The following is a 15,693-nucleotide window of genomic DNA, read 5'->3' as shown; positions in this document are numbered from 1 at the left end:
TGTCGATAAGCTCGAACGATTCTATCGCACAATACCCTGCCGCAGCACGACGCGGTCTTTTCCCGAACTCGAGCCGTGGCCTCGCCGCTCGGCGCGCGCCAGCCTCTTCTCTCACTCCCGGTTCCGTTCGCCGATAATTCCTAGCGATCTCGTCGCTTCGCAAACTTTACGCGAAGCGGTTCAATTCGCGCAGGACACCCTTTTTATTCATTCCACGCATCCTTTCGACTCTTCCGCGAGTATCCGCCAGTATCCGCGACGTGCACCGATGTAGCGCAACGCGCCGAGACGCGCTCTTTTTCTAGAGGCGGCCTCTTGTGCGCGCCGCGCTAGTTCTCCTTCCTACTGAACGCCCAAAAAGATCGAACTCCGGTGAAACTGTGACGCACTTCACCTCACTGCCACTGTCACCTCCGACAAGTCGAAAAGAATCGTTTGCACCGTCGACGGGCCTCCTTCGCTCTCCTGTGCCCGAGTTTTCGTAGACGGTTGCGGAGAGCGCCAAGCCGGGTGCGGCTACACGCGAGTGTGGACGGACCGCCGCTGGAGTACGGAACACGCGGAGCGCACTTTTTGCGGGGACGGGTCCGTGCAGGTGCGGCGATACCTGAGTCGGCGCCCGCGCAGGGGACCCGGCTTCTGCGCATCGCTTTCGCTGACGCTGATTCTTTCGTCGCTTGCGTTTCCCTCGAGCAACGACGCTTCGAGTTCCTTCGGGGATGCTCGGACCAGACTCCACCGATTTTATGGCTTTCTTTTTTCTGGGAATCGAACGAGAGAAATGGAATATTCTAGGGAGGAGTATTGGCTTATTTTTGAGGACGCAACAGTTGGGAATCTGCTTTTTCAGAAGTTGCCTTCTCTTGGTTCGTTCATGGCTGCTTTTTAGAATGAGATTTATTTCGGAGGGTGGAGGAATATGTTGCTGAGTAGGTTGCTGGGGTTCAAAGTGATTTTTTGTCAATTTGGAGTGGTACGAGGACAATTTGTTGGTCGTGCAATGTAGGATACGGTACTGAGTCTGTGATTTTAGAAACGACCGTGACGTATCGGCCATTCCCGAGCGCTGCTGTCCTCGTTCCCGGCCGAGTAGCTCCCTTTTGAGCCTGTTTTCAGATAGACGGAACTGACGCAACAGATCGTAAACGAATCTTAACGTAACGTCGTACATAGTACGTTTATAAGTTCTAATCACTTTTTATTGTACATTTCAACGATAATGATTTGTAACATTTTATTGTTTCTTTATGAAATATATGTGTAGCTTTTCGCTTTTACATTTCACAGCGTAACGATTTGGTTACGATGTTTCATGATGTAACGTGAAGAAAGGGAATTGAGTGATTTAGAATTTATAGTATTTGTACAGTTTTCTCCAAGTTTCTGATTGAAGTAATGAAGGAAAAATTAGTTGTTTCGTACACTTTATTGCAAATACATAAATATAAAAAATATAAAAGTAAAAAATACACCTGATGTAACAAATCTTACTCATACTTAATAGCACAACCATTACTGATTATAAAATAGTCGATATGGATTAAATATTTTCTTTTTCCATCACATTGGTACCAGTACTGTGCCTTCGCATTTTTGAGATCTGTATAAAAAAATATGCTTTTGATTAATTATTAGATTCACATTTAAATATTTGATTACTATAATACGGTTTTTCATGTACCAAATTGATTGGTTTCACTTTGTACATAATCTTATTACTCTCTCTCAGAGGACTTGCTTGCAATTTATCGTTATTCTTCTTTAAAGAAACCGGTGAATTCTTTTGAGAATTCGATACTTTATATAAGGAACGCTGAGGTGACACGGGAAAGTGTTCGTATTGATTAATATCAAACGAAGAATTCAGTCTTTTATTTACGGGAGGAGTTTGGGACTTTGGAATCCCAGATTCCGTTGGCCGACGTTTGGGTGTCGTTCTTTTTGGAGATGGTAATTTACTGATTCTAAAAAAAAAATTTATTATTTTTATTATGTATTTTTCTTAACAAATGTAGTGAGTTAAATAAAACTTACCTTTTTGGACTATTATTTATTCCATTCTTGTTATTAACGTTTACGCGTGTAGTTACCGGTGAAATATCACAAGAAAAGTTACGTTTTTTTAAGTAATTAGTTGTTTGTGCTTGTGTGTCTCGGGTTTTAGAAGTTTGAATATCCGGAGTGGATGAAGCAACTGGTTTCGCAGATCGTGAGGTCTTGCTCACTTTGGGTTTGTCATCCAACGTGTTAGGTGTGCTGCTGATTATTTTATGAGACTTCGGCGGAGTGACAGATTGAGCAGGTGAAATTGCTTTCTTATTAATAGTGTCTGCAATACATCAAACATTGTCACACAAAAAAAATGATATACAAATAATACAACATACATTTATGTTTTACTTATGTATACATACCTCTTTTTTGCATATTTCCAATGGGAATAAGAGCTTTTAGGGGGCCTCTTTTATTTACAATATCAGTGCCATTTTTCTTTTTCAATTTAGTTTTCACTACATCCACTATTGAAGTTTTTTCTTTGTGTATGTTTAAGGTAGCCGACTTTATCTGTGTATCTAAAAAACGATGCATTGATTATTTTTATTTTATGACCTGTTACTACTAAATAAATAAAAACTCACCTTTTCCTAAATTGTTTTTATCAGACTTTGTAATGATTTTTTTATCTGATGGTGGACTAGCAAGCCCAGGATCGCTAGGGAAACGTTTTGTAACTTCTTTCAACTGAGATGTACTTTTGCCTTTAGACATTACTGGACTTGGTATACTTTTAGGTGGTGGAGTCTGAGATACAGATATACTTCTTCTAATCGAATTCTTATTAACTGACTGTTTCTGTAAACGAAGTTATGTAATTACATGTATTAATATAATTATATTTAACAAATATAATAGATTTATGTACTTACTTTCGAATCTAAGTCCAAGCTAAATCTATTTCTTGACTTTGACAACACTGAGGAACATTTTTTATTTTCAAACTTGGTCACAGATTTTTTTGGAGTTTGTTGGATTTCTTCATAATTACAATCGGGTTTAATATTTTCATTTACATTATAATTATTAGTAGCAAAATGCAATGCCTTTCCCAAGTTTTTAAGTACATCCAAACTTGAATGTTTTTCGGTTTCATTAGTTAACAATTTTCCTATATTTGCAAGAAGTTCCAATACCATTTTTTCATTTCCGAAATTATTATTTTTTGTCTCGTGGAAAGAGTCTTTTTTACATTCTTCTTCAGTATCAAACTTATTTTCTTCTTTTTCGTTATTCATCTCTTCAACATTGGATTTTGCTTTTAAAATTTCATTTTCTGGTGGACTATTTATTTCTTTCAAACATTTTTCCGTATTATTAATGCATGTATTCGTTTTTAAGTTGTTATCCATCTTTATAATATTTTCTGATGAATTATTAGCTAAATTGTCCTCCTGACTGTATTCCATATTATTTTCTGCCACATTTTTTATTATTTCTAAATTACATTTTGATTTTTGTGGACTTTTACCTAAATTATTAGTTAAACTAAGACAAGTAGTCAACAATTCAGTATTATTTTCCCAGTTAACACCTAAAGCTTTTTCCAAATCATTCAACAATTTATTTGCTTCCATGTTATTTTCTGTTCCAACTAATTTCTTAAGATCTAGTAAAAGTGTTGCTGCAGAAATACGTTTTTCAGGTTCAATAAGTTCCATTTCTATAACTTTTTTTCCTTCTGTTTTCTTAGTATCACAGATTTCATGTTTTTCTGTAGATGAATCACTCTTTGTCTGTTCCATAACTTTTTCATTTTTGGAATTTACATCATTGGTATTAGGAGATGTAAGTAACTCAATTAAATTATCAGTTTTGATTTCATCATCAAAGGCTGGTAGTAATTCTGATGTCCACAATGAATTATTTGAAATGAGATCATCAATGCTTGCTAATAAATAGGAGAACAATAGATATTGCAAATTAAAATTGTAACAAAAAGTAAATGTTCAAAATGGATATAAATTTAAACATGAATTGTTTGGACTTACATCCTGAACTTGTTTTCAAAGCCAATTCTTCAAAAGTTCTTGCAAGATGTCTAGCTTCCTGCAGTATTGATTTATTAATTTTATTTCCTTCCTGAAAACAATAAAATTGTATTAATATATGATTGCTACTTATCAGTAAAAGAGAAAAATATTTCTCAATAACTTTATATAGAAGCAGAACTTACAAGAAATACTGAATCTGATGAAGTGTCAGAATTAAAACTTGTGGAAGACTCTTTGCTGTAATTTGTTTCTGGTTTAAATATATCAACATCTATTAATTTGTTATTTGTAATACATTCTTTATCTTTTTCCATCACAGTTATGCATTCAGTAGAAAAATTAGACACAACTTCATTTTTTTCATTTTCAGATTTTTCATTAATCTGAACTTCTGAAGCTTTTGTCTTAAGTTTATTAAACCGTTCAGCTAAATCGGATATTGAAAATTGAGATTTATTTAAAGAAATGTTTGCTTCTTTAATAGAGTCTATTTGCTCACTTAATTTTGTAGCACTTATGTTCTCAGATGAAAGACTTTCTATAAAGGTACGATTAAGGGTATTATTTGACATTATCATTGATGAACTGGTTGCAGAAGAAACAGAATTTAATTTGGGAATAGAAGAAATATTTGATATACTTGAAAATACAGAACTTCCACTAGAATGGCTTCTTCGAAAAGCAGTATTTAAACAATCATATGAAGATGTAGATACATTGTTACTACTTCCAGAGCGAGTTCTCAAAGATTCTACCAGTGAGGTCAGGTTCAGATGTTTTGATTTTTTTGGAGATATCTTTTCTCCTTGTGAAAATGAACGCCGAAGTTTTGGTAGTTTTAGATATGCATTTGATAATGGTATTTCATTAACATTAAGAGTATCCCCTTCTACACATGTTGATATCTCATCTTCTAAATTGATTTTCATTAGATCCTTATTTACTTCTTCATCCTCTTCAAACAATGTATTATTCATTAAAGAATGGCTTAGAATAGATGAATTAATATCTTCAATATTAATAGCAGGTACATTAGCATTATGTGCAACAGTATCAGATTTTACATTATTTTTCAATTCATGTATATTATCTAAATCAAATATTCTATTTTCATAAGGCATTTTATTGATAATTATATTTTTTACATTCAATTCATTTTTAATTAAGGAATCATCCAATGTTTTGTTCATCTTTGATCTCTGAGTCAGCTTCTTTTGTTTTAAACCACAGTCATCGGTAAAATCAACAGAGCATGTTCTCTTTTTGGATTTTGGCTTCAGAGCCTTTTCCAGCATCACTTCAAAAGGATCATCTTTTTTTTGAATATATTCCGTGGTTTTATGAAGTACCATATCAAAAGGATTATTTTCTAAACTATCACGTGGTTGTAACGTTTGTGAGCTTGGTTTGTTTAGACGATTATAGGAATTACCGCAAGTGGAATCTGTAGGAACCGGTATTAAAGGTGACGCAAGTCTAGAGCTCAAAAATCCTTTCGTATCAGGACTATTAAAATCTATAAGATCACACATGTTCATATTTTTCTTCATTGATATTTCGAATACTCGGTTTTAATAACTATTTCACAAGTTTCTCATGTAAATTAAATATTATTTCCTAACGACGATCGAAATTCCATATCATTTCCTGTTGCTGTTACTTACAAGTAACGTTATCACAGCTTCAAATACATCAGGTGCTTTTTTGTGAAATACGTAATCAAATATTCTCTTGAGTATCAGTATTTAAAAAGTATTTGCTTTACAAGTATCACTTTAAACAGAAACTATCCTTTCTCTGACATTCACGTACTCACGAACAGTAACTTCTACAGTTACTACAGGTATTTTAAAAATCCGCGCACTACCGCTCTCTGGCGGATGGTTTAGAAACCTTGGGTATTAAACGACTTTTCTTATTTTCAATATATTTTCTAATTATTTTAAAATGAGATGTAACGGAACAGGAAAAACGTTATATATATTTTTTAAATTATCATACTATAGTTCTTTAATTTTTAAGCTACAAAATTTTGGAACATTGTTCTGTCAACTGCATTAGTCATTTTTAGAATTATACGTTAGTATATGTGTATACTATTTGTGTCTATTACGCTTCTTATCAGGGACACAACACATTAAACCTAACTTACATTCATCATTTTTGTCGATTACATCAGTGATACTACTTCGATAATGTTAGACGAACAGATAATCACAATAAATCAACTGACTATATTTGCAGTAGATCTAACATAGATTCTAAATTCTAAATCAATACACAAAGCGTAAACTTCACTTATTCTTCATTTTCCTCATACAGCAAAAACTTATTTCGAAATACACACACACAGCAGTAGAAACCATTTTCCCTAATTTTTCTCGTAAAATGAGACAGATTCCCCTAAAAAAAAAAGATTGAAATCCAAAACAAAAGGACGTAAATATCGCTTTCCAAACCTAGATTAATCTACAATCATATCATTGCAGTTAAACACGAAGAGCATGCTCTGTTCCTCCCTCGGTCAGCTTTCTAGTGAAAGCAGTCTTCAAGATTGACGCGCTTCACCAGCGAGTAAACGTCCTCCCATTGGTGGCCGCATGCAAGGCGATATCACACGATTGGCCAGCGACCAGTGTGTGTATACACACGCAGCCAATCAGAGCGCTTGCCTCCGTTTACTAACGCGGTATAAAGATATGCACATAAGAAGGTTGCGTCGTTAATGTTGGCGTCACCGCTAAACAGTTCTTCCGTTGATCGAGGCAGGAGCATTCGGGCTTTGGGTAGTTTTTTAACCGCTAACGGCGTTTTCACACGGACACGGTGTCGTTGTGCACCAAGTTGATGGTTCGATAGTGCGCGGACAAGTGATTGTGCAATAAACGGGATAGAATATCGCAAAGATGTCAACGAAGGCAACGAAGAAGAGCACGGCGACGAGCTCGAGTAGCAGCGTGCAGTCGCCGCAGTTCAGCACGTCAACGCCGATCGGTCAACGACCAGGAAGTCCTTTGAGTCCGACACGTTACTCTCGTCTACAGGAGAAGCAGGAGCTACAGAATCTCAATGACCGGCTGGCTTGTTATATCGACAAAGTGCGGCACCTGGAAACCGAAAATTCCAGGCTTACGCGGGAGCTTCAGACGACCGAGGAGACCAGCACCCGCGAAGTATCCAAAGTCAAGTCTATGTATGAGCATGAATTGTCCGACGCGAGGAAATTACTCGATGACACTGCTAAGGAACGAGCGAAACTCGAGATTGATACCAAGCGACTGTGGGATAGCAATGAGGAGCTTAAGTCGAAGTAAGCTTTTTCTTCTTTCTTTCTGTGATTTGTTATTGGAAAATTGGTAACGCGGGTTCGATTTCCAAGGCACATCGAGAATCGAGACTGTGAATGGGATTTATTAGTTTTTTGTCCCTCAATTTTTATCCTACTTTGTATTTTTTTATGACTATTGTATGTAATTTGTTTTTTTTTTTTTTTTTTTGGTACATACTGAAAAAGTTAATTCTTGCGTGTAAATAGGATCTGTAATGGATGAACCTGTTGGAGGGTTTGTAATTTTGAATTGTGGATTCTATGGTTTACGACTTAATACCCAGAAAAAACTAAGTCTGAGGAACCTTGACTTAAAATTACTTTTTATTTGATGAATAATAGCTTGAAGGTACTTTAGATAGAAGATTGGGTCTGTCAAACCTGTTTACAAATATTTATCACACCTATCTTTCAAACGCTATTTATAAGTCTTATGCATGCTTGCAATATAAACTTATATCATAAACTAGAATAGTCTAACTTCTCACACTTCTGCAGATAAAAATGATAAAGCAGGAAAATATAACTACCATTGGAAAACTTGATAGATGGAGTGATTTTTATGAGCATAAACCAGGAAGATCTGCATATATACTATAGTACAAAAAACGTGTACTGATTCATAAGATAAATACAGGGTTGATTATCATGAATTAACAAATGTAATATTACTAACTCTGCATGAAATTTAATCAGTTAAATTGCATTCTGTGTGAATTCATGCATTAATACCTTAGGGTTTCATGCATCTGTAACAAGTACTTAGATTAGTGGACTTGTTTACATAACATAAATATGCAATGAAATGCGTATTTGCCCTGGCATCGCTATACTATTAGGTCATGTATCTTAATCTGGAAATCACAACTCTCAAGGTTAGACAGTTTTATAGATTTGGTTAAAATAAGTCTACCACATTTCCATGAAATTTATTTAACGCTTTAACGTACTACTTACAGAATTAAAATACGAAAAGATTAGTAGAATTCTTAAGCAACGTCAAGCGCGAGTGGAATTTTCACGCGTCGCTTTAACGTGACCATGATTCGTTCAGGGGATCGCGGCGCGCGTTTTATCAGTGCGCCTGACTTGCCACATTAATGTGCATTTAGTAATCTTTGCACTTGGAAGAACAGGAAATTGTTATGTTTATAGTTTATGATACCAACTCCAAAGTATTCGATGCATGATCGTCATTTTTCTCACAAAAAATGCGTGAAGTATTGAATTTATGTAGGACTATTTGATAAAGATGTACTCGATGTGCCTTGAACGAAACGTCAAAAGTCCTATACGAGGGTTTGACCATAGAATTTCTGAATATTTGGGTGTGCCGAAGTCGAAACGTGACGTTACTACGAGCGGTTGCGTCACGCTTACTATGCGGCGGTGATGTCATCTTCCAACGCATGTATAACCTCGACTGAAAACATTGACCTCCTTTCGGAGAGCGTTGAGCAATCGATAAAAATACGGGTAGAATCCTGGAACAAACTGGGAAATATATTCCACGATCGATGAGACGAAAAGCATGCTAATCGACGAAACAATTCTCGTCCCACGCTCTATGCAAATGCTTCTAGTCGAAACCTGCATATATTTAATATATTAATATATGATAAATTACAGTAGTCAGTCTCTTTTTATACAGGTCGATACTGTAGTATTTCCATCTGATGATTTCTTGCCACTTCTGACAAAGATATCGCTTTAATGTTGATTAAATTTCTTGTTTACTTTCTTCAGTTGATATGAATGAGAAGCTAATGGTATCATTACTTTAGAGTCAATGTTCGTATGTTTAATAAACTAATGCAAAAGATAAGTTTCTTTTTCTATATAAACACACAAGTTGTGTTTGTATTTTGTGCTATATCAGGAAACTAAGATTTGTTTTAGTTGATGATGCAGTCATGCCGTTTCGGTGGACGCTCGTAGGAGTGCCATCTCTTCCGACCCCCCGCTTATCTGCTTTTTTATTACCCGAACTCGACGCTTCATTAAAAACTGTAGCACTGAAGTTAGAAACTCCAGCCAGCGTTCTTCATATTTTTAATCTTTCTTTTATAATTCTGTCACTCTTTCGAACTTCCGATAATACAAAATGATTATGGAAAAAGTAACTTTAAAACTTATCGGTCGAACCGATAGCGTTTCAACGAGCGCGCGATGGTCAACCTTGTGTTTATAATGATTATAAAAAAAGCACGTAATTCATAAAAGGAATGGTATTACTGACGAGACACTTGCGTCCTCGTATGAAATTACAAACTTGGCATTTCATACTTGAAGATAATGTTCTTTTTTTGTACGCAAAACTAACGCGAGATCAACGAATTTTTTTCTCCTTACGCAGATCTTGCTTTTGCGCAAGATACTTGTGTTTATTTCACGAACTCTATTGTTCGTAGTGTGTATATAACTTTTTATCACGTTTTCGTAAATGTTTTAAGCAATGATGACGTTATAGGAAAAGCGTGTAAATTTAAAAGTTCGTTTTTTTAATTTTCTTTCAAAAATGTAGATGCATAATGTTAATAAACCGTAGGTTTTAGGGCAATGGAATATTAAGACGACTCGAGACAGTGTACGGTAGAAAATAAAATTCTCGATGTGGGTCGTTGCCTGAAATAGAAACATGCGAGCTCACCTCTTCTTCACGACTGCCGGAATGTCGTAAATGATCAAGATTTTGTCAAAGCTTTTCTCTTATGGACAATTTAAAACACTTGTTTTTTTTATTTATATTGAACGGTAAATTTAAAATGAAAAAATGAAATGTACAGAAATTTTTGTAATGAAATTTAGTATTTTGTTAGGTTTGTGTTTCAAGCTACATATACTTCGTGTAATAAATTTTGTAAAATTTTCTTTCAGATTGGAAAAAAAGATAATGGACTTGCAAGTTGCAGAGAGGAACCTGTTGTTGTATGAAACTCGTTGCAACGATTTACAGTCGCAATATAATCAGTCTCAAGCAGAACGGAAAAAGCTAGTAGAAAGAGAAAGAGAGTTGGAGCAAGAAGTAGAAAAGTTGAAGGCATCATTAGATGATGCCCGTAAACATCTTGGTGAAGAAACATTGCAACGGATTGTTCTTGAAAATAATATTCAAAGCCTAAAAGAAGATATCAGTTTCAAGGATCAAATTTATCAACAAGAACTCACAGAAACAAGAACAAAGCGGCAGGTTTGTATTTAGAAGCATAGAAATAAAGATAAATGTTATTTATGTATATTTTATTTATAATTTACTCAACTTTATTTTAGATGGAAATCTCTGAAATAGATGGCCGGCTTGCTGAACAATATGAAGCGAAATTACAACAGTCCTTACAAGAATTGCGAGATCAATACGAGGCGCAAATGCGAGCCAACAGAGAAGAAATCGAACTGTTGTATGAAAATAAGATCAAAAATTTGACAGCTCATGCTCAGCGTAATAGTGGAGCAGCTAGCTTAGCTGTTGAAGAATTGAGACAGACAAGGACAAGAATTGATACACTTAGTCAAAAAATAAATGAACTTGAAGCAACCAATAATGCTCTCAATGCACGAATCAGGTAATTATATCTATAATATCTTGAGATTTGTCATTTTTCTAACATTACAAATTGTTATGTAGGGATTTAGAAAACTTGCGTGAAAATGAGAAAACTCGTCACGCGGAAAGTTTGGCATCTTTGGAAGCAGAGTTAGCACGTATCCGCGACGAAATGGCTCAACAGTTACAAGAATATCAAGATCTCATGGATATCAAAGTTGCTCTTGATTTGGAAATTGCTGCATATCGAAAATTACTGGAATCTGAAGAAGCTAGGTAATGTAATAGAATATTATATGTCAAGATCATCTATATTTTGTGATTGACACGTGTTGCGTATCTTTACAGGTTAAACATTGGGCCCGTACAGTCAAGTACACAATCAGTATCCAGTGGTAGAAGTACTCCTTCAAGGCACACTCCACTGAGAGGCGGAAAACGGAAACGCACTTTGTTAGAGGAGAGCGAAGAACGTACTAGCAGTGATTACAGTGTAACTGGAACGTCTAGAGGTGACATGGAGATTTCGGAAGCTGATCCTCAAGGACGATTCGTGAAACTTACCAATAAAGGCAATAAGGTAGAATAAACAGTATAATTTAATAACTGTAACATATAAATATTAACATGCGTCAATTTTTTTTTACGTCGTATATTTAATGTATTTTTTTATAGGAGATGTCACTCAGTGGATGGCAAATAATTCGCAAAGCTGGTTCTCTGGAAACAGTATTTAAATTCCATCGTACTGCAAAAGTAGAAGCAGGCGCCACTGTAATGGTATGGTCAGCAGATATTGGTGCTACACACGAGCCACCATCCAACATTGTTATGAAGGGTCAGAAATGGTTTACAGCAGATAATATGACAACTATTCTTCTTAATAACGACGGCGAGGTAAATATATTATAACTATTACATTATATTAGTGCTAAGTTGTTAATATTTATAATGACACTTATATTTTTTTAATTTACAAATAGGAAATGGCCACTTCAGAGTGCAAAAGGCAACAGTTGACCACATCTTTGTCCCGACATAGAGAAAACTTGGGTTTTCGTCAGGAAGAACTTCATCATCAGCAGGTATGTAACAAGTGCATAGATGTGATACGCAAATAAAAATTAATATTAACAACTATTTATGTTAGTTTTACTTTGGTTTTAGTTAGTTTTGATAGTTTTTAATCACAGCAAAGACAAATGTTTAATAATAATTTTGAGAATATCGGGATCAATGTTATTCATTTATTTTTACTGTTTAAGTATTTATAGTACAAATATAACGCAAATACACAAGTTATGAAATTACAGTAGAATTATTAATGGTTTGCTTTGGGAAATTATTTATTTCTTTCTAGCGATATAATTGACGAAGACAATGTGGCTATAAAACCTTTTAATTTATATTTACAGTTGGAAGTTTTATTTCATATATTTTTAATGTTTCTTATTAAGTTTTTTTGTTAATATAATGTGAAAAACGTACAAGAAATCGGGCTGTTTGTTACCAATACATCTTCTTATTCCGTAGAAAAGATATCTCTACCCATATTAAGTGGGCGACCGAACGGTTCTGATGGGCCGAATTATGTAAGTTGTTTTCAACTTATCGAACGTTAAAATAGTCAACGATGATTAATGTTATTCGCGCTTCAAAAAAAAAATTTATTTGGCTTTGTTGTTTCTTCTTCACAGCATTTTATTTTCATGCTCACGCTTAACTAAAACTTCATGAGTGTTAAACATAAGGTAATCTGTTGAAATATAAACACTTCATTAGTTAACCACATTGTCTTTAGGGTATATACTTAATAAACAAATACGTGGAACTGTATCGTACCATTATTGGTATTATAACCATTATAATGCCATTGACATTATCATACATTTTAATGCATTAATAAAAATGTAGAAATACTAAAACAAGTTAACACATTCATATCACTCTGTTGGCATTGTATTAATTTATTTTCTGACACTGGTTGGTCATGATATACTAATGAATAAAAAAGACTGCTATTAGGAAAGTGCCTAATAGTATACTATACTAATTTAAATTAAATTAAAATTGTCAATATGTAAAACGAAGGTTAAGGATATTAAATATTTTCTATTTTATTTCAAATGAGAAAACGTGTGTGTATATTTTTTTAACTGTGCGTGTATAGAGTTTTACACGCATGCACAAAAAAGCACACAATATTCACCTTTTTCATAAGTACTTAAATGAATGATTAACGTTGATTAATATTTGCTTAAATTTCTGTTACTAATAATAATGTCGAATGATTCATACATAATAAGGTAGATGCGCCATACCATACATCTATTGGGTTCATTAATATAATGATTTGATTTTTCTATAGCAGTATGATTCCTTTCTTTGTTTCAGGGCGATCCTCAAGGGGAAGGGAATTGCCGCATTATGTGAAAATAAGTCCATAGAATAATCCTAGGAATTCTAACATCACATTTCAAAAATGCTTGAAAAGTACAGGATAAAACACTTGGGAACCTCGTTTAAATACAGAGGTGTCTCCGTTTTCATCAATAAAAAGGATTCGTAAGACGATGTTTTGAATGATATATTTTGCTTAAAAAAATAATAAAGAAGAAATTAAAAACAGAATTCACGATACCATTAGTACTTTCGACTTATAGAGATATATGTATAACACACGAGAAAATATTCTGTAATATAAGGCCGCGGTATCTGCCATCCGCGCAAAGTGCTCGTAAATAATTGCGGGGGTTTGCTTGCGAGTATTATATCTTCAAGATCTCGATAAATTTTACAAAAGAGTTTCCTAACACTTACAGATGCTTATCATTGTTTGCGAGCATTTTGCGCTGGTAGCTTGCACGTGACCTAATGTTTAAATCAAACATAACAAAATGTTTCATGACGATTGAAACTATTATTGCATTTATATACTGTGCACATCGTACAAAACTTCTTTGTCCGCTATTTCAGAGTTACTATTTTATCGAATAAGGCAGCACGAGAGCAATTTTTTTGTTCAGACCGAAATATTTTTGGCGTACCATTTATTTCTACCTAGTCGTTATCGTGCCTTTATAAATGTAAAAAGAAGAGAGATCCTTTTTCTCGGTAGATAATAGTATTTATTTTTAAGTACAAAACCCGGATGAAATAGGAGTCTGGTGCCTGTATAATATTCAAGCATATTCATTTGACGAGGAACGAGGATCTTAAGAGGAGTTTTCTTATGCCTACATGTATTTCATTTTGTATGTCACTTCTTCCATTAACTAATAGAGAAAAAGAGAAATTATATTTACTTCATATGTATCTGCTCCATCATCCGGAATATGATTTTGTTAATTGTATTCGACTTTATACCATTTATATCAATAATAAAAATTTAATTAACCATATTCACATCGTCCTTATTTTTCAAACAATCATATTTTCTTAAAAGTAGTTTTTGCAATGTTTAGGCTATGGTTAGCTAATTTATCTCATAGAAATTTTTAATATATCGTATAAAATTATTTTAAGAATATCATGTGAAGATGTACTTTGATAATTAAACTAATAAATTCGGGTATATAAATTTCGCATTCATATACGTCCTTTTTGCCCGCCATTATTACTGCTATTTCAGCGGCCATTTTTATGTTCAAATTGCGCGCGCCGTCATTCCGTTCCTGGACGCCCTGGAGAATAGACGTGTGTTTTTTGTTGCGTTAAAAAGTGTTTAATCCTGTTCCTGGCGGTTCTTAATCATTCACAAAGGTACGTATCATTCATTTTAATATACTATTATGTACTGAGTAGAAAATGTATTTTAATTTCCATCACTTTAGTGATAATACTTCTATTAAAAAGTTTGTGATTCTCATGCTTCATTTACACAATTACCCAGCGATACATATCATTCAATATTTTCCTTTAACTTAGTAGTTGTACATAGATTGTAGGAATATAAAAAATTAAAGTATGTAAAATTAAAATGTAAAATTAAGTTTTGTGTTTTATGCAACAGGTGGATGATAGAAAATTTGAAGGGAAAATTTAGTGCTATGGCAACTCAAATGACCTGCCTCTAGAAGCTGCGTGCGCATTTCTCTTTGGATGTCGTAATGCAGAGTTCAACGCAGGGGTAAGTTTTGTATTGTTTTCTTCTATAATATTGTGAAATTTGTCAGATTTTTGTATGTTACGCGAATGCATATGATATTTAATATTACTACGCAACAATATTACACGTATTTCTCAGTATATCTTCGAAATACATGAAATATTAGGGTTTAGTTTACGGATATTTTAATCGTGATCACGTGATTACGTACATGCGCAGTAGCAGTCACGTGACTGCAATTATGTGATTGCTACTGCGCATGACGTGCATAATTATTATATACTGTCACCCTCTAGTGGCAGTTTCAGGTACTGAGATTAGTTTATCCATTGATAATGAGACTTCTCGCAAAACCCCTTGCGTTATACTATAATTACTGTTTCTATTACCATCAAATTCCTTTTCTCAAAATAGACAGATATATTAGAACAGATATACATATATACTTGCCCTAATATCGTCGCATTCGAAGCGAGTCGATCATCTGGTTCCGTGGTGTAGCGGTTATCACGTCTGCTTTACACGCAGAAGGTCGCCAGTTCGATCCCGGCCGGAACCACGTTTTTTTTATCTTAAATACCTTCGCGTTACATGGTACTCAAATTTAAAAAATACTCAAAACCCAAATTTCTTAAAAAAATTGTGATACCTAATATTAAGAAAA

The 15,693-nt window shown here is 34.4% G+C and overlaps 2 protein-coding genes and 1 non-coding gene across 4 annotated transcripts; 2 read left to right on the top strand and 1 right to left on the bottom strand.

Moving 5' to 3' along the window:
* Positions 1 to 1,027: 1,027 nt before the first annotated feature.
* On the bottom strand, positions 1,028 to 5,581 carry LOC143188853 (uncharacterized). The gene is made up of 9 exons (XM_076393335.1): positions 4,232 to 5,581; positions 4,047 to 4,137; positions 2,928 to 3,946; positions 2,640 to 2,853; positions 2,415 to 2,573; positions 2,035 to 2,329; positions 1,826 to 1,964; positions 1,682 to 1,759; positions 1,028 to 1,600 (listed from the first exon to the last, which is right to left on the bottom strand). The coding sequence occupies exons 1-9, from the start codon at positions 5,579 to 5,581 to the stop codon at positions 1,541 to 1,543; spliced, it is 3,405 nt and encodes a 1,134-aa protein (XP_076249450.1). The 3' UTR covers positions 1,028 to 1,540.
* Positions 5,582 to 6,790: 1,209 nt separating this feature from the next.
* Positions 6,791 to 14,322, top strand: LOC143178505 (lamin-C). Of its 2 annotated transcripts, XM_076377336.1 has the most exons (9): positions 6,791 to 7,359; positions 10,255 to 10,567; positions 10,648 to 10,940; positions 11,003 to 11,197; positions 11,270 to 11,501; positions 11,597 to 11,818; positions 11,905 to 12,006; positions 12,455 to 12,513; positions 13,316 to 14,322. In XM_076377336.1, exons 1-8 carry the CDS (start codon positions 6,956 to 6,958, stop codon positions 12,476 to 12,478), a joined length of 1,785 nt encoding a protein of 594 aa, XP_076233451.1. In that variant the 5' UTR covers positions 6,791 to 6,955; the 3' UTR covers positions 12,479 to 12,513; positions 13,316 to 14,322. The 2 variants fall into 2 exon arrangements, with proteins under 2 accessions (XP_076233451.1, XP_076233378.1); XM_076377263.1 differs by lacking the exon at positions 12,455 to 12,513.
* Positions 14,323 to 15,515: 1,193 nt separating this feature from the next.
* Positions 15,516 to 15,588, top strand: Trnav-uac (transfer RNA valine (anticodon UAC)). The gene has a single exon. It is a non-coding gene; the product is annotated as a tRNA-Val (tRNA).
* Positions 15,589 to 15,693: the final 105 nt, after the last annotated feature.

Source organism: Calliopsis andreniformis, chromosome 1 (assembly GCF_051401765.1).
Source record: "Calliopsis andreniformis isolate RMS-2024a chromosome 1, iyCalAndr_principal, whole genome shotgun sequence".
Classification (NCBI taxonomy): Eukaryota; Metazoa; Arthropoda; class Insecta; order Hymenoptera; family Andrenidae; genus Calliopsis; species Calliopsis andreniformis.
Note: the sequence above shows the minus strand (reverse complement) of the source record. Positions and strands in the feature narration are given on the sequence as shown.

What these genes read in the sequence shown, in the direction of transcription:
- LOC143188853 (XM_076393335.1), bottom strand. Translation starts at nt 5,581, where the DNA reads ATGTGTGATCTTATAGATTTTAATAGTCCTGATACGAAAGGATTTTTG. An exon ending in CATCAGATTCAGTATTTCTT is followed by an intron (nt 4,138 to 4,231) that starts GTAAGTTCTGCT and finishes TATTGTTTTCAG; the next exon opens with GAAGGAAATAAAATTAATAA. An exon ending in GCTTGGACTTAGATTCGAAA is followed by an intron (nt 2,854 to 2,927) that starts GTAAGTACATAA and finishes CTTCGTTTACAG; the next exon opens with AAACAGTCAGTTAATAAGAA.
- LOC143178505 (XM_076377263.1), top strand. Translation starts at nt 6,956, where the DNA reads ATGTCAACGAAGGCAACGAAGAAGAGCACGGCGACGAGCTCGAGTAGC. An exon ending in AATGAGGAGCTTAAGTCGAA is followed by an intron (nt 7,360 to 10,254) that starts GTAAGCTTTTTC and finishes ATTTTCTTTCAG; the next exon opens with ATTGGAAAAAAAGATAATGG. An exon ending in GCTCTCAATGCACGAATCAG is followed by an intron (nt 10,941 to 11,002) that starts GTAATTATATCT and finishes ATTGTTATGTAG; the next exon opens with GGATTTAGAAAACTTGCGTG.